At 35.9% G+C, this 23,794-nt stretch overlaps 2 protein-coding genes across 3 annotated transcripts in view; one reads left to right on the forward strand and one right to left on the reverse strand.

Annotated features, from left to right (window-relative positions):
• Duox (dual oxidase) overlaps positions 1–23,794 on the forward strand; it is a 458,692-nt gene that overhangs the window by 173,285 nt on the left and 261,613 nt on the right. The gene's annotated exons all lie outside the window — the stretch shown is intronic.
• Positions 20,690–22,148, reverse strand: LOC145671930 (uncharacterized). The gene is made up of 2 exons (XM_081741139.1): positions 21,608–22,148; positions 20,690–21,279 (listed from the first exon to the last, which is right to left on the reverse strand). The coding sequence occupies exons 1-2, from the start codon at positions 21,676–21,678 to the stop codon at positions 20,940–20,942; spliced, it is 411 nt and encodes a 136-aa protein (XP_081597265.1). The 5' UTR covers positions 21,679–22,148; the 3' UTR covers positions 20,690–20,939.

Consider the following 23,794-nt stretch of genomic DNA (forward strand, 5'->3'; position numbering starts at 1 on the left):
GCTAGGAAGCGTGGTCCTAGTACTACTATTCTAGATCAGTTATTTGCTAGATTAGTGTCTCTTCTGTTACCATCCATTAATCTGCGATAGCTTTTGCAGACCTTTAACATCACTGGGCACACAGACGAAGATTCATTTGCTTGTGATAGCATGCTCAACAGAGACGTTAAGAAGAACCCCCCCCCCCCAAGCTGCCTAATTTCAAATATGACAGCTTCGAATGCTCTCAGAACTGATCATGTATCAAATGCTGATAAATCTGCAGCTCTTTCCAATTTGACACGGCAATTACACAAACAGAAGGCCACTACTGGAATTATTTCTCGCAGGCGTGATTCTCTTTCAGGTCAGGACAGTCATGATGGTGGCTCCTCCAGGTAAATAAAACTTGGATCATAAGATCATGTAAATAAACATCGGCAATGTAAACACGTATTTCACGTTGATTTATTCCGTTTAGTATTGAAGATCCTTCGTAATACATTTTGCGGTCAAGATTCACTCATAATGTTCAAAAGCAGCAAAATCACCAGAAGGTGCATTGCATTGTAACAATGCAGTAGCTCAGAAAACTTACTATGCAAAGCTTCTTATCGCATTTCTCAAAAATGTCATTACTCTTACCGATTATCTTTGCTAAACATTTTTATATATGTAAACAGTAATTGAAAATCTGTTTTTAAAAGTTGCATGGGGAAAACCTGAATTTCCGTTTTAAAGATTTTTGTATCACTTGCTTGTAAAACGAAGAATTTGTTGCAAACAATTTATCTAATTGGTAACACGAGAGTAGTCAATGCAGAAGAGAATAAACTGTCTAAGCAGTTGGTAGTTGATTATTTATGGTATTGTCGTTTGTGGTACCGGTTCTTAGCCCACTGGGTAGAAATTCCATGAATTTACGACTGTTAGTTACACAATGCTTTGTCACGACTCAGAAGTACTTTAAAAGACAATAATTTGTGACATGGTATGTACACTGCGTCAATTACAAAATACAACAATGAAAGCAAACTACAGTACAATTAAGACGAAAGCTGCTGCTGTTGTACTTTTCAAATTCATTTTGTTCGCTTGAGATCAGAAAGACTGTTTTTAAGTTGTTCAAGCATGGATATTACTCAAGGATTATACATTGTTTGAGGTGGCACATTTTAAGTAGATGTACGTATATACAGATGTGGTGTAACAAAAGTATATATGGATCTGAGATTTGCGAGGCACTGGTGAAAATCTGTGTACTAAATTATCGGTATAACAAGAAGCTATAGAGCTCCTCAGTGGCTAAGCGGTTAGCGTACGTGCCTTTGGCGCGGGAGACCTGGGTTCGATTCCCGGTGGGAGCTCATGTGGTTCGGATTCCACGTTAATCAGTAGGTCCACGTCTCATATAGCCCCGCTGCTGTAAAGGGACGTTAAACTCAAAATCAACTCAAGAAGCTATAATTTGGTCACATGATATGTAATCATGGTAACTCAAGCAGAATTATACATATTTGTTCATTAATACAACGTGAAATGAATGTTGGGGGTTTTAAATTATTAAACCCATTTATTACCTTGTGGGCATAAGCAGAGGCAACTGTCAAAAGTTTCTGATGCATTAATCACAATACTTCAATATGTGCACCTTTAGTCACACATCTACATGATAATCAAATTCTTCCCATATTCGGTGTAGATCGGCCGCCGTAATAGTCTGCAATAGGTGTTAAATCTGGCGAACAGGGTGGCCACGAGAAAAGACTGTAGTCCTCAGTTGCATCCCTTCACAGAAGTCACGCCTTTTCATTTTCTGCTGGTGTAAGAGCCTGCACCAATCGTACCTTGTATTGTTTGAAACATAGCCGCTTACGCAACACCTGCATCGTATGGTTTGGCATATCCAATTTCCTGCTTGCTTTACTATGTAATTTGTGAGACATTTCAGCGAAATCTTCTCGCACTCTTTCTTTCAACGTGTGCATCACACACATACGAGTTCTACCAGAACTCTTGCCTTTACACAAGCATCTAGTTTCCGCGAACTGTCTGTACCAACTATTTATACTTATGTGGTTGGTCTTTCCTAAAACTTGCACAAAACTCATGCTGCACTGTAAGCATAGATCTGGACACCTCAGAACGGAGTATACAGTAAGCATTTCCCTGTTGCGACGCCATCTTGGTAACTAACGCTGCGGTCCTGCAATATGACAAACTAACCAACATGACAAGCAAACATCACGTAGCGCATGAGAAAGTTGCTTGGAGAGTGCCTACTGCTTACGTGTAAGTTTTACTCGTGTAAGGTAATTTATTTTTTAAAACCGTATCATTCATTTATAAACACTCTGTATAATTACATCTTCGTTTTCTCGGATGTACAGAGAACATGTCACAGTGTGCGTAATAGTAACCCGAAAATCGGGATATAGTAACCCGAAAATCTTGTTTGTAGTCCGTCAGCTTTTAACGCCAGGGCTCGCTTTGAAGTGAAATCCGCAATAACCTGATTGCCTCGTCTGTGTCACTCACAGTCACTAATAATAACCTTCATGTAGTTCAACCATCTTTGTAATAAACAACTCTTTAAACTGGTAAACTTCCCTATAGCGAAAAAAAAAAATCTTTAATTTTCAACTACTTTTATTTCACCAGAAGTATGGAAATTGGGTATGTCTTTCATTGCTCGACCTTCAACTGGGCATCGCAAGTTCTCTAAATGTTGGAATCTAGACATACAGTACTTTTTCTCCCCAATTCGCTGGCTTTTATCATCTTCATCCCTCTCTCATTAAGTGTATCAGTAATAGTTTCAACTTTTGCTCCTGATCCCCTGTAATAGATTGCCTCTCGCGAGTGCTAGAAATTGTAGAAATCTGCATGTTGTAGAATACGTAGTTTGCATGTGGAGCTGAGAGCTTGATTGAAATCTATGCCCAGGACCGGATGCTAGAGAATTGCGAGGGAATGCATACACAAATTTGTTGTTTCTCTGGAAGACTAACACAGTTCGCAATTGAGAGTCGCATGTAGAGCGAACTGTCGCATGTAAACTGCGAATGTAGAGAGAAACTTGTCATGAGAACAAGTTCATATTTAACGTTTCATAGTTACATCCTATAGTCTGGAGCAGGGTTTCTGAACCTGGGGGTCGCGAAAATAAGTGGAAGAGATAAATATGATTAGAACCTAAAACCGGAAAATATTTTTAAACATTATTTTGAATTTTGTTCTGATTACATAGTTAACAAAAAAAAAAAAAAAAAAAAAAAAAAAAATTACAGGTGCGGAATTGTTTAAAAAGTAATTTAAATGAAAGAGGTACGATATTAAACTAATGAGAAATGTATATTGAAATAGCAGAAAAATACAAATACAACAAAACCTGCATATTGAAATATAATTAAAATTGACATCTAATGAGATACCTGAGCATAGTGTGATTTCACTATGCAGCAATGTCCGGTTCAATCTTCGTGACTCACATTATCAAGTCATTTAAAATACTCAATAACTTTTGTAACAACTGTCCAATTTTTTAAAACCAAAATTAGAAATCACTTTATATTTTTATCAAATGACCCAAAATTGAGAGTTACGAAGTTCTATAATTTTCAAATGGCCTCCATTTTGAAATAGTATGACGGATCGGATTCGATATTTGTAATATGAATGAACTGACCAAATTGGTTTTAATCTATTCTTTTAATCTATTCGCTTTCTGTTTATTCTATTTAATCCATTCGCTTTGTACCCATTATATACAAGAAATGGATTCTATTATAGAAATAGATGGGCATCGTGAGCAGAGATGGAGTGGGTCAGTGGGTCGGTGGGTCAGTGTGTCGTGGGTCAACAGCATGTAACCCACCACCCACCGTGACCCACTGCGACCCACCGACTCAGTATGATCTACCGACCCTCTCTGCTTACTGCATTGTAGACAGTATCTTCTGAGGACGTAAATTTGTCTGTTTCACTTTCAAGACCTTCATTTCCCTTTCTTTTCCACTTGTTTCTGTCTACTTACCTGTGGTGAGTATATCTAACCAAGTGAAAAAAGAACTTCAAGCATTTTTGGATATTGATATTTTTAATAGTAAAAATAGCAATAGGACTTACACTACTACTTGGCTTTCGAGACCTGTGAGGTTTTTAGAGCTAACTACTGGAAAAAATACATTTTTGAATCACTGCAATATATAAATTATTATATAAAAAAATGAATGTAACTACGTGTGCCTGATCATCACGGTCAAATTGCAAAGTCAAAAGAAATTTACTTTTGGTATATAGTTAGTCCTTAATCCAAATTGGTATGTTATATTGCTTTTATTATAATGCATAATATCCTAAGGAGGTAGTGAGGATCCGAATTTTTGCGAAAAAAAAAATGAGTATCGCGCAATCCGTTAAACTTACGGAGATGAAATTCAGTGTATTAACTCTTTATTGAAAATAAACAGAATGTGTCCTAGCATTTTTTAAAATTCTCCTTTATGCGGGGGGAGACACTTTCTATATATGGAAAATTGGTAGTGAGTTGATTTGTAAAAATGATTGAAAACGATCGATGTTATTTAAGAAAAAAAATTAGAAACAAAAAATACTGTGCTTGGCTTCATATATCCATTGCTTTCTGCTATAATAATAGCTAAAGCTTATGTTTATTATTTGGAGCGCTTACAGCACAGGGCAATCAACCCATAAAGTTGTGAGAAAAATAAGCATAAAATTTGTACTCTAAGCTTAATTACAAGGAAATTTGAAGTTTGGATTGTACGCATAATTGTATGGAAAATTTTACTTTTCTCTCTTTACGTTGGTCTACTTACTTTAATTTGGAACTTTGAAATTTCATCCTTTTTTCCACTAAAAATATTGATAATTCAACAAGGAAATAATTATACTATAATAATTTAATTGAAATTCATCGTAATTTGGCACATGGCAAGCAGCAGTGTGGTAATTGAAGTTGGAGGAGGAGGGAAATTCCCATTTACCTCTGAACACTTTCCAGGAACCTCGTTCCCTTTCGCTTTCTAGACGGGGGAGGGTACTTGGCAATGGTATCAAACCTTCATGTGTAATTACAAAAATTACATTTATAAACAAATAATAAATCATCAGTTTATCAGGCTTTAATTGATAATTTATTCGCAAGATTCCTTATCAAAGGCGTGGTAGATGAAGTTTCTGTTCTACATGGGTCGATATTGCTAACTGACATGGTCGATATGGAAAAGATATTGTATGGTGATAGAGAGACGATACTTCTTGCTGAGTATTTCAAACGTGACCAAGAAAAATCGTTATCAGACCTAAGTCTAACAAGTAGATTGTCGATGAGAAGTTGCAGAAATCGGGTAGAAATATTGTCAGTTTCCACGACAGAGTGCGAACGGGGATTTCTCCTTATGAATTTACAGATGACTAATATTAGAAATACACTAAGTGCTCAAACATTGTCTAACTTGTTGCTCATCAATGTTAATGGCCCACCGCTAGACAAGCTCAAAGTAGACGAGCTAGTTATTTCTTTTCTGAAGGATGGACATCATTCCACTGCAGATGTTTTACTGCCAAAAAGTTACCAACAGGAAATAAATCCGATTTCAGATTTGTTTTAAGGTGAAAAGTTACGAGTTACGGAAAATGTATACTTTTATTACTAATGGCTTATTTGTGTTATTCAACTTTTTACCTATTTTTTAGTAAGTCTCTTCTTTGCTTTAGGTAAACTACTTTGAATAAATATTCATAATAATTGCAATTATGCATATTTATAACTTAAATTTAACGTGGTGTTTTAGTGATTACACAAATTACAATTATAAACATACTTTATGGAGATGCTCTCACAGAGGGTACCCGAGCACCTTTATACCCTATGAACAACTGATTTTTCAAGTCTTTTGTGAGAAAAATACTGTAAACTGAGAAACCATAACCTTTTCCATATTGTACAGGGGTATTTTCCTGCGAATAGAAGTTTCTTGTGGAATGCGTTCAGAAATTAACACTTGCAAGAATACTCTCTTAGTACAAGTATATTTTAGGCACACACTAATTTCCCCCCCACCTCGAACTGTTTCAATTTCCTCACTGACAAACACTTTACCATTTTATGTCGTAATGGTCAGATCCACTGTTATTGTAACAGAGTGGTGCTCGAGCGATTGACTAGAAATTCAAACTCCGATTAGTGACAATTTCACAGTCTTGTTTTATTACAAGTGTAAACTCTTTAGTCAGTTCAGAAGAGGCCGTGGATCGTGTTCAGAGTTGATGACGATGGATTTTGTTGAGTCAGAGTAGGTCAAAGTGGATGAGAGTGGTTCACGGTGGGTGGTGGGTCAGAGTGGGTCACTGTGGATGGTTGGTCACGGTGGGTGGTGGGTCAGTGGGGTCACCGTGGGTGGTGGGTCATGGTGGGTCAGTGGGTCGTGGGTCACGGTGGTGGTGGGTCAGTGGGTCGTGGGTCAAGTTTTCATTGACCCACGCTAACTCTGATCGTGAGACCTCCGCAATAGGTATATTAAAAATCCCACACAAGCTTATTACAAAGCAGAAATTATAAGGGGTTCGCTGGAAAGAGGATGTGATAAAGTGGGGGTTGTGATAGGAATTAGGTTGAAGTTGTGGTATAGAGCAGGGATGCAAATAAGCAACAAAATTTTACTAGCCCTAGGAAAAAAGCTACTAGCCCACATCTCACAATAGAAATCATTTACTTACTTTCGGTATGCTATTAAATACTCGCCCGCGCCGATGAACCACTCATCCCGGGCGAGTGCTTATTTGCATCCTTGGTATAAAGGATGTAAAGTGGATAGATGAAACTGAATTTAAACACGTGTATGTGGAAGAAAATGGGGAATGAAACCAAGAAATATCTACCACGCGCATAGCCTGAAATTGAACCGACGACATCTCGCATGAAAGATGAGTGCTTTACTACTACTACTACTACTACTACTACTACTACTGAGTCGTCCTCCCTCCCAATCTAAAGAAAACAATTTGACAAGAGATTCTTGGTTTGAACTTTCGTTATCCACTCGGAAGTTAACTGAACCACGCAATATAGCAAAGATTACGAGAGCACAAATGTATTCCCTTTTTATGACTCACGATAACGTGAATCATAACTTCTTCCTAAAAGCGTCAATAATATCTCAAGATGCTGTGCTATTTGAAATTATAATCCCAACCCAAGAGTTGTGTAGAATGAGACTTCATTTGGGTGGAGTCCATATTTCTTTCTTTTTTTCTTTCTTTTTTCTTTCTTTTTTCATAAAGGAGGATTCCTCCTGCGGACTTTCAATCTCTGGTAACAAGAAAACAGTGTTGTAATCTTTGTGGTACATCTGTAAAAGGAAATTGACGCACGTTTTCCTAATAATTCTTTCCTTGCTCCAACAATTGAAGTCTTTACTGTAATGCAGCACATTATGATTTATACAAAACAGCACTTAAATAACACATTAGGTAGACGCAAAAATTGTCGGAAAAACCTTGCGTTATAATTCAATTTCAATGACTTTTTGTTAGCTGTAGTGGCAAGCAATTGGTAACAGGCATAAAATAAAAGGAAAAGTTATTATTAATAATAAAAAAAACAATTATTGAATATTTAATAGTTCCTGATTTATGAAAGGGTTAAGAATATCGACAATTTGAGAGAACATTTGTTTTGACAACTCTATCAAAAATAACTGCTCTGGCAAAGCTTTTCAGAATATATTTTTAACTGAATATAACATGTACTAACTCATTACTGTGATCTCAAATCATTCCTCTTCGTTCCTTTTGATTGACTCCTGATTGAATTAGGATGACCAGACGGCGCACTTTTAACGGGATTGTAGTACCTTTTTTTCACCGTAAGATCATCTGGTGTTCCGAGGAAAATACAAACTGGACGCAGATTGTATCTTAAGTGTCCAGTTTTCTTTGCTTGTAGTTAGGTAATATGCTATTTGTATTTACTTCTACAGTTTTGTTTTTTAAGAAATAAAAACCCTTGTACAAGAACTTCCATTAAAAAAAAAGACATTTCCCTAATTCTGGATACTGTTAAATGTTGAAAGATAACTTAAAATTTGCATAAGGTTTAAAAAATAGAATTTTTAAAAAGGTAACTACTTCGTCATTGACATAAATGACGATAGAATTACTATTTCTATATGTAGTTGTCAAGTTATGCCAGTTTGTGCCCAGTTTATTTTCAACGAACTTATAAAGTTCGTTGCTGAATCCTCTCTCTCTCTGTGTGTGTATGTGTTTATTTGCGAACTTCTCAATTTTGATCCGTCCATTGGATAGAGCATCAAAAACTATTTGGTAGAAACGATGAACTCTTAGTGACTCTTACGGCTCCCGAGATATTGGGCAAAAAATGGTTCAGATTTCGGAAGACTTAAGGAGCCATATCTCGGGAACCGTAGATATTTTGGGAATTGTTCAATTTTAAGCCCTCTGTTTTGAGTATGTCTTCGTGAAACAACGTATCGTAGAAGATTTTGACAGCCTTTAAACAAAACATGTGGAAAACGTTTAGTACTCAAGGAAAGTATAAACGGATAGATATATTACAAGAATTGTTTAAGTATAATAATAAAGTACATAGAACAATTGCTATATTGCCTGTAGAAGTTAATAAGAAATTCTCTTAAAGTTCTTTCTGGCAATGCTCTTGGAGCATTTTCAACTGGTTATTTCTTAAATCTGGTCACCCTAGATAGGGGGTTCTCAACCTGTGGTACGCGAGACACTGTTGGTGGTACGTACAACTTACAGTAATATTAATTAATATGCTTTGGTGGAACGCCGGTGGAAAAGGTTGAGAAACCCTGTCCTAGATTGAACCTGTCCTAGTTGGTAAATCAAACATAAAACACTAGTCTTTCGTCTCCCTGTTTAACGTTTCGATTTCCTGTGATTACTGTTGCCCACAAAACAAATACATTTTTAAATTCTAGAAAAATATGATAATGCTAATGTCATGTTTGAGACTAGAAATTTCGAACGTTGCAGGCACCAATAGTTCACCCAAGTATTAGCACTATTTTTTTCTTTTCTTTTTTCTTTTTTCTTTCTTTCTTTCTTTTTTCTTTTTTTTTTTTTTTTGCAACATGCTTTGTAATATCAAAATTATAAATTGATAGTGATTTATAAATATAATGAAAGAGCATTTATCAACATTTTAAAAATACTAAAGTCGTTACATATTATAAATATGGTTTAAATGTAGCTAAGTAGATGTTACAATGTTATATATTCTACTCTTTCTTATGTACACTCATGTCCAAAATTATTGTCGCATGTCTATAAATATGATTTTGTAGGAATATAATTAGCTAGCGAATTCGCCCGGTATTTCTTATAATGTTAGTATGTGTATGATCGCCAAAGACATGTGCGTGGCCGATTTCATGTCAAACGAGCAGTAAATAAGAACAATAGAATGAAAATAAATGTTTCTTGTCCATTTAGAAACATTTTGTTTTACTTATTCTAATTTTCGTATTTATAATTCTTTTGCTATGAAATTTACCACAAATATACATTTCACGATTATATACATAGTATCAGTATTAAAATTTCCTTGCAAAATCATTAACATATATTGTTACAAGAAGACAATTATAGATATGCGACAATGATTGAGTGTACATTATCTGCATACACAGTGCATTCGGATAATTTCGTTTTGTAAATAGATAAGAAATAATAAAGCTGCGAGCTTGTCATTACACGATTTAATGGTTAAGGCTTAATCTATTTATGCAGTGTTATTTAACTATTTCAACTGCTTGAACTATTAAAATAACATTCACATAAATGTATTTTTTTTTTTTTAAGGAAATGTTTCCGTGTCAGCAGCCTACTTTCTACATGAATTACTTTTTAATGGAACACTTTTGTGTAATATTAGATTTATTGTTTATTTTATATTACTTGTAGGCAATCAAAACTTCAGTACTTTGGCATGTTGTATATATTATGAATATTTGGCTTGATAACAAGTTTGCTACTATTACAGTAGTTCCGTGCTGTGAACGATTTTCATGTTTGGGTGTAAACATTAATTAATGAACAAGATACGTATATTACTGAGCAGCTATCCTAATACAGCATTTGAATTAACTAAGTGCAAAATTCTACAAAGTCAAATATGTATAGTGATATATTTACAAAACGAAACTAACTTTCGAGGCAATAAACATTTCTCCTCTTGTTTGCAACACGATTAAAAAGTAATGCACCCTAATTTCTACGTGAATTAATCCAAATTTTTAGAGGAACTATTTTATATATTTGATAAACCTGCAATTGTTACATCACTTGTAAGTTGCCCTGCGTAGCGTAGTCACTAACGTTTTCGCCTTCGGTGCGAACGGTCCCAGGTTCGATTCCCGGTGGGAACACTTGATCAAAAATTATGAAAAGGATTTTTCAGGCCAGCCAGCTTGAGTGAGATTTTCCTGAGTTTTTTTCTCATTCACACCAGGCAAATACCGGAGTTGTACCTAACATGTAGGTCCCAGGCAGTTTCTTTCCTTCCCCAATCCTTTCTTCCTTCCCTTTCCCCGCATAGTGTGCTCGCCAAGGGATGTCCTTCCTCAAACATGACGGGCTAATATGGCCATGAATTCCGAAAGCTCAAATCTAAGTCCAAACTTGTAAAAGTTCAAAAATTTGGCCAATTTGTATTTCATGTGTACTACGGAAATTTTTCTCGTTAAGCAGTTGCCGTAAATGACTTAAACCGCTCGTTTGGTTTAAGCATTAAAGAACCTGAGTCATACGTATTTTTTTCTTTAATACAATTATCCTTATATAGTATAAAAAATTCATATTATTACTCAGTGTAGACGTCTACCACAACTAAAGTCAAATTTACAAAGCAAGTCGAGAAAAGATTTTCCGAGACTAAACTAGATAGAATCCTTTTCTTCAGTTTGTCCCAAAATTATGCCGAGGCTAAACTAGGCGGCCTCAGTGGTGGTAATGAACAGTGGTGAAATGAAGATAGTGGTGATAAATGGGGGAGCACATAGCACATGCACCCGTTGTTTCTCCACAACAAAGCCCTCTTCGTGAGAGCTGGTGTCTAACCCGAGATGCACATACTATAACCTTAGTAGCAAGAAAACTTTCGGCCAGTTGTCGCGTACACTTGAAAGGCATGCTTTCATACAATGTGCATTTTGTTATACTTGCAAGCGATGCTTTTAGACCCTTCGCAGAGCGTCATAGCACCACTGGCCGTTAATTGACTATTGAATTACAAAGCTCTTACAGCAAGCGATTTGCAGGTTGTCTCTGCTACTAGTGAAGTGAGCACTCTACTACTGAGCCACTGCGGCTTCTAAGAATTCTTAAAGGTGACACTTTTAAATAGTTTACGAAACTAAGAATCATCTGTTGACGCTATTTTGGTTAGCCTATCTTCGTAGATTTTCATAGATCGAGCGGGTACAGTCATTTGACCAAAGTCTGAACTTAAGAAACTTGCATAAATCCTTATTCACATTTTCCTTGTTTAACTTTCCGGGGGAAACAAAACGTGATGACTATTCAGAAGATGTGAAAAGGAAAAATAAATACTTGCAAATCATTTTTCATTGTTTTGCAGAACTGGTATGACAGTGACAAACTGTCTATCGCCCAGCATTCCCCAGTATGACTAAGTATATTTGTCGAAGGCGCAAAGACGAAAGTGTACTCAACCCCATGACTTCAGTTGGTTCAACAATTTTGACATTTCCTCTAAGTTACGTAAGCAACGATAATTTCCCATCCGAAAGAGCTGTCTCTCTCCAGGGAGAAGAATGTGACTTAACACTTGGCCCACGTTAAATAGAGAAATAACAGATCATAGGATTGTTAATACACATACGTTACCGTATATTTCTGAATCCAAGACTAGTTATATTTTTCCCGTGTTTTCGTGTCCCAAAAATAGTTGAGCAGTCTTCCTTTCATATGATTTTTCTTTACTGAACAGATTAACGAACGACTATTAATCTTATAACAACCCTCTTCTTAGCCTACCGCTTTTGCGTCGAACAATCAGTTGAATCTTCTAAGACAAACGATCTGTATCTGATGTGACTTTTTGTAGCAGATTCGGAAAATGTACCCAGTATATGCTGTTGAATTTTTCATAATCTTTTGATTTAAAAAAAAGTAGTTTTAGAAATGTACAGTATCTCAATTCAAACGCAGAGAAGTCCCGTTGATTTGTGAATTGTGCGGATGAGTAATTTATGGGTAGGTGAGAATTCCATATTCGGTAATATGGCTGTTGCAATTAACACATGTTAATGACGAAAATCTATTCTCTGGAGCGAACGCTTAAGTTCAGTGTCATGTAAGGTGTACACTCATGTCCAAAATGATTGTGGCATATCTATAACTGTCTTTTTGTAAGAATATAATTTGATAATCATTTTGCAGGGTACTTTTAATACTGATACTATGTGTATGATCGGGAAACGTATATTTGTGGTAAATTTCGTAGGAAAAGAATTATAAATACGAAAGTTAATTAGAATGACTAAAACAAAATGTTGCTAAATGGACAAGCAAGTTTTTTCATTATATTCTTATTTACTGTTCTTTTGACACGAAATTTGCCACATACATGTCTTTGCCGATTATACACATACTAACATTATAAGAAATACCGTGCGAATACGTTATCAAATTATATTCCTACAACATATTTATAGATATGCTACAATAATTTTGGACATGAGTGTACATAATCTTGTCACTGAGCTTCGGTGACGTTTCAATATTTTTAAGGTCCAGTAATTCTGTCTTCAATATACTTTTCATTAAACTGGAACTTCAGTTAAATGGAAATACTTCACGGTCCCATCAATTTACTGGCGAACAGTGCTAAATTCGCTTCATTCAACGAAAACTGTATTACGCGGACAACGGAGATGAAGCCACGTAACGGAAAATTTCAAGTTTCGGAGTGCAGCATTAGTTTTTAGATATCCTATGAGAGGTTAGATATATTTCTAGCAAAACGGTGATTTACAAATCGAAGCAGACACGACGAATATACGTGCTTTAATTGAGAATTATACGGAAAGTATGAGGAGGAAGGCGAGAAATAAAGGCATTGAGTTGGAAGGAGAGGGTAGGCGAAAAACTTGTCAAGATTCTGTCAAAAGTTTAAAGGAACTCAAACATTTGCTTTACTTCGAAATTACACTGATATGCTTACTGTGGTTTCTCAGGCTAAAGTCGCTGTGGAAAGTTAAGCAGACAAGCAGCGACATATACAAAAGAAACATAAAAAAACTTGACTATTGGAAAAATTAAGTAAACGTGTGTACAATACTTTCTTTGCTGTTCACAGTAAGTTGTGTGTAATAATGCGTAGTAGCAATAAAAACTGTAAATTGATACGTACATTTTATTTTTGAGGGTCCCATTCGATTCTGCTAAACACAGGTTTTACTGTATCTTTATTCCATTTATCTTGCTCTCATTAATTGTATCATTCATTTATCTTTCAGGACATAATACTATCACATATAATTTAAATCATCAAACTAAAAATGTAATCTTATCCTATCCTTAAAGTCGATTTAGGTTTAGTTTAGGTACGAACATTCTCATAAAACTCGAGTGCTGCTTTCGATCGCTGATTAGAGTTTATTACCAACGCTAAGACTGAACTCACTACTAGTTAAGATGAGATTCGATCTAGTGATGTTAGAATCAATTTATTATTCAAGTAATGAATTCCTCAAATACTTCAACAATTGTTTGGAGAATGAATACTTGTTGGAATAATGGCTCGAATAATTTTTACAATACTAATTCGAACCACTGCTGTTTGTGTCCCACAATCGTATCTCCACCTCCACAGGGAATCGAGCTCGGAACTACGTGTACTGAATACACCCATGTGTTACTCGGCCATGAAGGGACACTAACTGCTTTCGTAATGATCAGAATGAAGCTATTGGAGAGATTCAGGCTGTTTTAGCATGTCTTCCACGTATTCCATTAATGTGCTGTGCAACCGTAAACTGTGATTTTACCCTTTTCATTGTACCACAACTTGTAGCCGCTGGCTAATTTAATTAATCCAATAGAAACCGCTACGGATATTATAACATAAAATGGTTCATCATCATCCCACCTTTTTTGGTCAGGAGTAATTTTAAGTCTGTTTACTGCTGCCAAGGTGGAAGAAATGGATCAGGGTTAGATAGTGTCATAAAATTCTAGTGTCCTAGATTATAGAACGAAAGTACGCATGGAAAAAAAATAAACTTCTTTCTACGCATTTAACTTTCGCCGACGCACGTTTTCAAATTCTCTTGGTACAGGAACGCTTGGTCTTTGACATTAATGTCTCTGGCCAATGAATTATAGTCATTCATAAGTGTTTTAACTGTTTCGAAATCTCCTCTTTCGGTACAGATATTAAATAGGGAATATTTTTTATTAATCACGCAACTGAATGCATTATTAAAGGATTCTGGAATAATAATAGTTCTTTTAAATGTCTGGGTGGTTGTAACTGACCTTTATTAAAATGTCGTATTTTCTGCTTCTGTTGAAAAGGTTTGATGAACCCAAGCTTGGATCGTGTACCTACTGTTGTCATGGTTTTCAATCTGGAACTGGAATGATGTTGGAGCGACACCTGAGGGGGGGACTGCCCCGATCGCCTCCCCTGAAGAGGAAACTTTATATATATATATATATATATATATATATATATATATATATATATATATATATATATATATATATATATATATATATATATATATATATAATATAAAAATGAAACCCATCGCAGTTTGGAGCTCTTAAGAGTAGCTCTAAGTAGCAGCATTACAACCCCTCACCCGAAGTCCGTCCTGGATCCGCCCATGGGCGACACAGTTACACAGGCAGAAAATTAACTGGCCGGTTACAATATTGACATGTGTGTACTAGCATCAGTAATGTTTTTATTGTTTAATCGGTAATGTAGGCATTGATAAAAACGAGACTTGCTGTTGGTGAACATCCTAATGTTGAATTGTTGAGGTTTAGACTACGTATTTAAGATATGTAGTGGAAACACAGTTCCTGTTCTGATTGTTAAATACAAATAGTACGGAAGAGGGCACGGTGGTTCAGTGGGAGAGTTTTTATCTCTGGTGCGTGGGGTCCTTCGTTCGATCCCCGGTCAAATAAGTTTGGTTGACAAGTTTTCTCGAGGTATTCAATCTCCTACTTTCTCATTCCATCAATTCTTCCATAATCATTCAGTTGCTTTAATCATAGTCTTCCTTATGCTAAAGTGCATAATCGTGGGACATTAAACTCAGGTTTCATTTCATTTCAAATAGTACGGAAATGAAAAAGCTTCCTTTTTTAAGTGGCAGGTTGACTATTTTTATCACCACACTTTTTGTATACAGACCACACTTTTTATCACCTTCTGAAGCAGGTATATCACATCTCTATTTTTGACAATAGGTCTAGATCATCAGTGGCGGCTCGTGAAATAAGGTAGGGTGAACCAAGCCTCAAGACAATAATTTATGGTTACTACTACTACTAATACTAATGTATTATTATTGTTATTATTAAGTGAATCATTAAAAAAACTCGAAATTGCAGTCAGAAAAGCTTGATCATACTAACACATTAAGTACAGAGCGTTCAAAAAGTCTCTATACACCTGAATCGTGGCAAGTCATGTTTGGAGGCTCATGGGGGACATTTCCAACATTTGCTGTAAAAATGTGTGTATATGCTACGCCTTGTACATAGTGCTTTTATGCCATAAAATATAATAAATTTTGAGTAAAATAATTTTCTCGTTGCTTTGAATATGTGACCATTCAGGTGTATAGAGACTTTTTGAACACTCTGTATAATCATAGGGCAAAAACGCTGTCTACCAGTTTTGACACCTCAGAAAATCTCTCTTAAGTCATTGTCACGCAGAAATTGTAATAAATCACTTTTGTTAATTGCGCAAAGAATATCATTGCTTTATGCGGCCGGTAGTTCGGATTTGAGTTTTTCGTTGTTCAGCATCGGAGAGGAACAGGATACAACTGTCAAGTTATTTTCCCGGAGGAATGTTTAAAAGCGCAAAAGTTCCGAGGGTTCACCTATTGGAAACGCGCGTAATACTTTCTAATACGCGTACTTTGTTTTCGCACAATTACACGAAAACACAGGCTGAAAAATTGCACAAAAGACACTAAGATGATGCACGTCTAAACTGAGGGGTGGATACGCAGTTGATTTTGGATCCCTTCAGCAGCAGTAACGCAAGAGGGCAAGGTCAAGGGACAAAACTGACAGTGCGGAATCAACAACCTCTACAGACAAAACGAATTTTGCTAACAAGCAAGATTCAAACCTTCGTTCAGAAGGGGTCGGGTGCAATCGTGTGAGCCTACAGTTCTTGGCCCATGGCACCTACATTCATGCTGGGTTTTCACGTTGTTTGCCACACAAGTCAATGCAAGACAATACTAAGTCCACACTGAAACAAATGAGGCCCTTTTTGCCTTTATTTTGTACTGACGGCGTGAATAGCGTGCCCATAAGCGTAAGTAGTATAGTGTATGAAAAAACTGATTTGGAGGAGTCAGAACTACTATTTTTGGTTAAGAGGGAAATTACAACATCAATACTAGCAGGATAACTTAAGATACATACATTTTTCTATGTTAGTACAAAAACTATGAGGGCCGGGCCCATCGGGTCCCTTATGACGGGCCGCCTGTAATCAGTATACTTCTATGTACTTTAAAAGCACTAATTAACATTCCCTTCATTTTACAAAAGTCTATAGGAAAAAATGTTACTTTTAAAATTTATTTTTGAATTGGTATTAAAAATATTTTATACTTCATGTAGTAAATTATACAGTGACTCACATTAATATTCGGACACTTGCATTTTCTTAAAAGTAGGAAGGTTTATGAAATAAATTAGAGCCGTGTGAGTGAAAAAAAAATAGGTATTTAGATATTCATATATTTACAGAAAGAAACGAAGTACAAATACGGTGTCTTGAACGAAAGAAGCAGAAAGAACTTACAGATACTGATGACACTGTATTTGCAACGTCACTTTAATATTCGGACACCTACTACATATATGTTTTGTGTGTGTTGTTTCTTGCTCACAAACGCTTCACTAGTACTTAGTGGGAAACCCACGACGTTTCATGACTTCCTGTAAACGGTTGGACATGCTTCCAACAAGTTTGTTGGTAGAATGGGGCGATATGTCATCCCATGCTGCGCGGAGAGCCCTTTTCCAATCGTCTCGTGACGTTACTTGTACCCGTTTGACCTTATGCTGTAGCTCATCCCAAACATGCTCTCTAGGGTTAAGGTAGAGACTCTGCGGTGGTGTTTCAAACACTTTCGGACAATTATACAGCAATTATTCGCGCACCACATGCGCTTCATGCTTCGGGTCATTATCCTGGTAAAATTTAAACATCCCCATAATTCCTAATTTTTCAACACTTTGGTGGAGATTTTGCCAGAGAATATTCAAATAAACCTCCTTTGTCATAATCCCTTCAACAAACACGAGTTCTGCCTCTCCCGATGCAAAAATATACCCCCATACCATCACACTTCCTCCTCCATGCTTTACGGTAGGTTGAAAATTTGCAGGATCTAACTCTGTATTTGGCTTCTGCCACACAATTACCTTGGCATCGGACGCATGGAGATTGAATTTTGATTCGTCCGTGAATAACACGCCATTCCATCAAGTTGCGGGCTTCTCAATATGAACTTTAGCGAACTTAACCCTTTTATCTTTGTTAATTTTACTAATAGTCCTTTTTTCTAGCTATTTTCCCATTAAACTCTTCACTTCACAACGTTCGCCGCACATTTTCAGGATACGCTGTCTTCCCTGTGTCTTCATACAGCTCTACTGTTCATTTCGGCGCACTTATTCTGGAATTTGTTTTCACTTTCTGAATCAATTTGCGTTTCTCTCCATCATTCAGTTTCACAGGTCGACCCTTTCGAGGCTCTGACTCGATCTAATCCTCTCTATTAAGTCTTTGCGCAATGTCAAAACGGTGCTTTTGCAAATTTTGAGTAGATCTGCAATTTCCCTGTACGATAGACCTTTCGCATAGTGAAAAATTACTAAATGCCGTTGCTTAAACGTTGTATTTGGTCCCTTCCGCCCCATTTGCCTTTTATGCTTTCTCTTGGTCACACTAATCACTCATAAACGAAGCAGGTACACATGTCCTGTCTCGGGACAACTTAAACTGCAACTGGAACTCTTCCGCTGTCTCGCTTACTATTGATAAACAAACGTCAAAACAACTGTCCGAATATTAAAGTGGCGTCCAAAATACGATATATTGTAATTGCGTGCTCATAAAGTAGACTTAATTTGCATAATTTAATTAACTGATAGCATATTTGTTAGATCAAACCATTGCCTTTATGCTTGTTTTCCGTTGGTTTCCCATTTATTATTTTTTCCATGTACAGCAAGCAAATTATGTGTAATATCTATGGTGTCCGAATATTAATGTGAGTCACTGGATAACCTACTTCATAGCTGTTCGAGATTCTAAACTGTAGTGCACGCTCATGGGAGGAGCTTTGGGGGGCATAGGGAGCATTGCCCCCCAACTATTTGACAAAAAAACAAAAATACTACTTATAAGATCCTTCACTTCTGATTTATATTAACCGTGCCTCCCAGCAGACAAAAGGTCTGCCCCCCCCTGCAACCAATTCCTAACTCCGCCTATGTGCACGATATGAAATTTCTCTCTTTCGGACTACAACATACCTCGAGGATCACTTTTGGTCCGCAGACCACGATTACAGAAACGCTGAAATGGACCAGTATAATTCAATATTTTTCTTAGGCCTAATTTGTTTAAGTTTAATACTGTGACAGTTTATTTTTGAGGCGCAAGTTCATAGCGTTCACTAGCTACATGCTCTAGCTGAATCTTCTAGTTTCACCTTTTCGTAGCGAAAACCAATCATTGTGTGCGGTTTGTGGAACTAGACAAAGTATTAAACACCTGGTTGTGAATTGTCCTTATGCTCTTAAAATTGTAGACCAGTTTGCTATATTATATGACCCCCTTCCTAATTAAAACAATAGAACGAGATAAAAGATGGCACATTTCAAGATGGCGGCCATGACAAGCCTACCCTCTAATAGGTCTAGTATGTTTTTGTTTCCCAGTGTCTTTATTTATTTATTTATCCATCCCTTTACCCATTTTACAAATACACTGGAGCTTTCAGATTAGAAACACATCCTTCTGGCTTATCAATTCCGATCAATCAGGTTCTTGGCCACTGTGCCTGGCTTTATGGACTTCAAATTTTGCTTTCGCTCGGTTCTTGATATCCTCACTTTGCTGTGAAGTTCGATCAACAAAGTTTATTCCGGTCTCGCAAGATTTACTTGTCAGCTTTGTGTTTATTTTGCTTTACCAGCAAACTTGCCAACACTATTCGGAGATAACCACCAAGCAATCTCGCAAGTTCCTGTTTCTTCGTCACCTCCATGTTACCGCATTGTGGTTGTCCTATTGTTTATACTTATTTCTTGCTTCCTCCTATGTTTGTCTCCTGTCTGTTGTCAGTAAACATTTTTCGTTTCCAGTTCAATTGCCAATCCTAACAAATATTTGACTGACTTTTTATATTTCTTACTAACTTGGACTTTTTAAATACCTTCCCGTGTAGCTTCGGCAAAAGATTAGTATCCCGCTACTGTGCTACTAATTTTTGCTCTAGTACTTTACTTATTGTGTTTGCATCTTTTCTATCATATTATTTTCTTCCGTGACAGATTTGTTACTGAAGTTTAGATATTAACGGATGCATGACGACCTTCGCTAGTTACATCGATATGTAGTCATGTAGATTAAGTTAGGGAAAGAATGACTTGCATATTTTAGAAATATTCGGCTTTATTTACACACAATTACAAATAACTTATAGTGGCGAAGTATTTGAGATGTGTCTAAGTTCCAAGCGAGAGCCCTAGATTTGGATAATATAACTAGGAAAAATCACCACCACGGAAATATGGACCTATAGCTAACATGATCTGAACATCATGAGGAGCTACAGTGAATCAAACCAGCTTTCCGACTCCGAGAAGAACGATTTGCTACAAAAAAAGTCCTCTTAAGTTTGTTTGGTTCAGGCTGGTTACAGTTAAGTTTATAGGGAAATGAAAATATTTCCATACAGATATGTACCTTACCGTTGTGCTTCTACCAGAACCACACGTACTGAGATTCAGTGACTTGGCTACTTGCTTATAACGAGCGTAAGCAAAATGATATTTCAATTCTTTAAAATAGAATCTTCTAATTTATTGTTCACGAAAACAGGTACGTCAAAGCGGCCGCTACTACGAGCAATTTGCATCCAGCGATTTTAAAACACAAGCTGAAGAATATAGTCACAAAATGGAGGTTCTTCAATGTTAGCATAATACTAAAGAGGCTCGAATTGTGGTGTAAATACTGCATAAACTAAACATGTACACTGAGTGTTATATTGCTGTTTTTGTCACGACACACTTACTTCCTGATGCTCGTACAGCTATTATGACCTTTTTTTTTTGTTTTTTTTATTTCTCCTATGACATGCATAATGAATCCTTTATCCAGTCGGTGCAACGACATTGCGCAAATTTTTCTAAAGATTAGATCGTTGATAATCTAAGTAATTTATGTCTTATTAACGAGGAGCAGAAAGTGCTGAAATTGCGCAAATTTCCGCCGCGACGTTGCCAACAACAGGATTTAAGGAATTGTGTGAAATTTTGCATCGAAATGAAATGTATAAAGCTATTCCTTTATGAGATATATTTTATTGCATTCTAATATTTACAAAGCAACATACTTATTTACAGAAAATTTCATTTTACAGTTTGAATGCTTGAAATTTAAATCCTACAGCTTTTAAAAATGTCATACGTGCCTTCTCATAGTTTCTCTGCGAATTCCTGAACTCAGCATACTTCCTCATGACAAACTCGCTCCTTTTGACTTCTGCTGGTCTTTGGGCCTTTGAAATTCCTTTTAATATGGACGTTATTTTCATGGCAGTTTCCGTTTGGATCTCTAACAAAGCAGAAATCACCGTATGAATATCAGGAGCAGGGAAGTAAAATTGACTATTATAATGTCTGTGAAAAGCTTCTGGTCCATTTGTCGTCCGACGCATCGTGGATGGTATAGACGCCCACATGACAGGTGGATACCTAAAATTAATAAAATAAAAAGATCCTTAGTTCATGCACACAATTATTGACAATTTATATAAAACACTAAAACATTTATAACACTAGATTCAAGAAATATTTATAGTCTTGGTCCGTAATTTGTTTACAACTATCAAAACCTGCATTTTAATCTACGTCTTACATGAAGACAGAAGAAAATTTCACTATAATTAAGTTGCATTGAGAGAAAATACCATATCAGCACAACCATTAATGTTGTGTTCAAACTAGGACAACAGTTTTTGCAGTATTAAGAGTTATTGAAGCATGTGCTACTATAGATGAAATTCAAAAGGAAGCTACTTACTTGCAACCGTCTTCTATGTAGTTTTCTAGGACGTAATCGGAAAATTTATGCCCTGTATCATCCGGCGTCATTGATATTAGTTGAGTAAAGGCATCTGATACTTCTGTTGGATGTAAATATGGCAACCCAAAAAATGCCTTTATCCATGAACCTGTAAGAAAAGCAATAATAATAATAATAATAATAATAATAATAATAATAATAATAATAATAATAATAATAATAATTTGTTAGAATAAGCAAGCATTGGGAAAGTAGTGAAATTGATGGATCTTACTGTTGGCTTTATAATTTCTTCATTTCGTACATTATTAGAACAGCAGTTTATTTGCTTTTAAGAATGGTGACTGAATTAAGATTCTTCAGTCAAACAGAATAAGATTCTATTTTCAACTGTATTCTGTATTAATATATAACAAAACAAAGTCCACATGGTATTATTAAATTAATAATAAAGAATAATAGACCATAATAATATCAATAATACCTAGTTCAGATTTTGGATCCATATATGCTTGTCGCAGATCATTGTCGGCTTGAATCCTCCGCCACCATGTTTGTCCCAAATGGAATCTGCAGCCACGAATGTCACAATTTGGAAACACATTCTTGATGGCTTCGTGAGCAGCTGTTTCAAAATCAACGTAAATGATTTTCAAGTCGAATCTACTGTCTAAGTTTCTTATCATCTTCCACATGGCCACATACGTATTCTTGTCTTTCTTCGGCAAAAATGCAAAACATAGAGGTAGATAATATCCATTTTTATATGCATGTATTGTATATAACTGTGTGAAATGCTTAGGAGCATAAGTGAAAGTTCCATCTGCAAATACTTCTAACCCGCTGAACTCACACAGAAAACTGAAAAGAAAATAAGATTAGTGTCAGAAAAGAAAATAGTAAACAAGACTGTAGTGTCATATCGTTAGGTGAAATGCTATGTTACGATATATTTTGTGAGAATCAAAAAAAAAAAAAAACTATTTTACTATAATTTGGAAATAAGACGGAAAAAGGAACTTTTCTGTTCAAGCAACTACTTCCTATTCTACTTCTTGATGCTGTAAATGAAACTCATTTCAAAGTTAATGGTTATAAATGAAATTATACTTACTCGATATTTTTCTTACACGTGAAAAGAATTATATTAGCTTCATCATCAACAAAGATGAATCTTTCTCCGTCAATTGCTATATCATCCTGCTTCTGAACCATTTGCTGTATAGCCTCTACGGTGTTTCTGGGTAGACGAGGAGTCACCTTTCTTCGATTTTTATAAATAACGTCTCGGCATCTTTTAATTTCTTTATGATCAAGTGTGTCATGATGTTCCAATTTTGAAACTTCCTGCCTTATAATTTTATTTGGCTTCTCGTTCAATTGTTCAGTGGCTCGTCGCTTACAATTCTCTCTAAGAAAATGCCGTTGAACACCATCTTCATCTTCACAATGATTATGAATATCTTTCCTTTCTAAAACTTCACTTGTATTTTCATCCATTGTTATACTAGCATTACAGCTTTTCTTAGTACATCTGAAAGAAAGGAAATAATAATTAAATCGTATCACGTGTTCTAAACTTACTATTTAAAGAAAAATGTATTCACTATTTCACTGGCAAAAATGTTATATCTTCCATCACCTTTTAACAAAGTATAGGTCCAATTGACTGACATAAATACTAATGCAGGCTTACTTATTCACTTACGAAAGTATAGGACAAATTGCCTGGCATAAATATTAAAATAGGGACTAGACACATATTTTAACAAAATATAGACCCAACTGACTGACATGGATATTAATGTAACTTTCCATTACTTAACAAAGTATAGAAGCAACTGAATGGCATAAATATTAATATAGGTTACATCACTTAACAAAATATAGGTCCAACTTCCCGACATTAATACTAATAGTGTGTTACATCTTTTAACAAAGTATATATGGATCCTATTGACTAGCATAAATACTAATATAGGCTTACAGAACTTACTAAAATATAGGTCAAGCTGACTACTGAAAATACTAATGTAGGCTTTGCATAACTTAGCAAGCTATAAGCAGCCCATACACGTAAACACATGCCTGAAGAAACAGCCCGACTTGTATGAAAAATGATAAAACCACAGGCAAGTTAATCGTGTATGGCCTCGTTCATTCATGTTAAAAGTTTTCAAAATC

Source organism: Thermobia domestica, chromosome 15, assembly GCF_964235325.1.
Source record: "Thermobia domestica chromosome 15, izTheDome1.hap1.1, whole genome shotgun sequence".
Lineage (NCBI taxonomy): Eukaryota > Metazoa > Arthropoda > Insecta > Zygentoma > Lepismatidae > Thermobia > Thermobia domestica.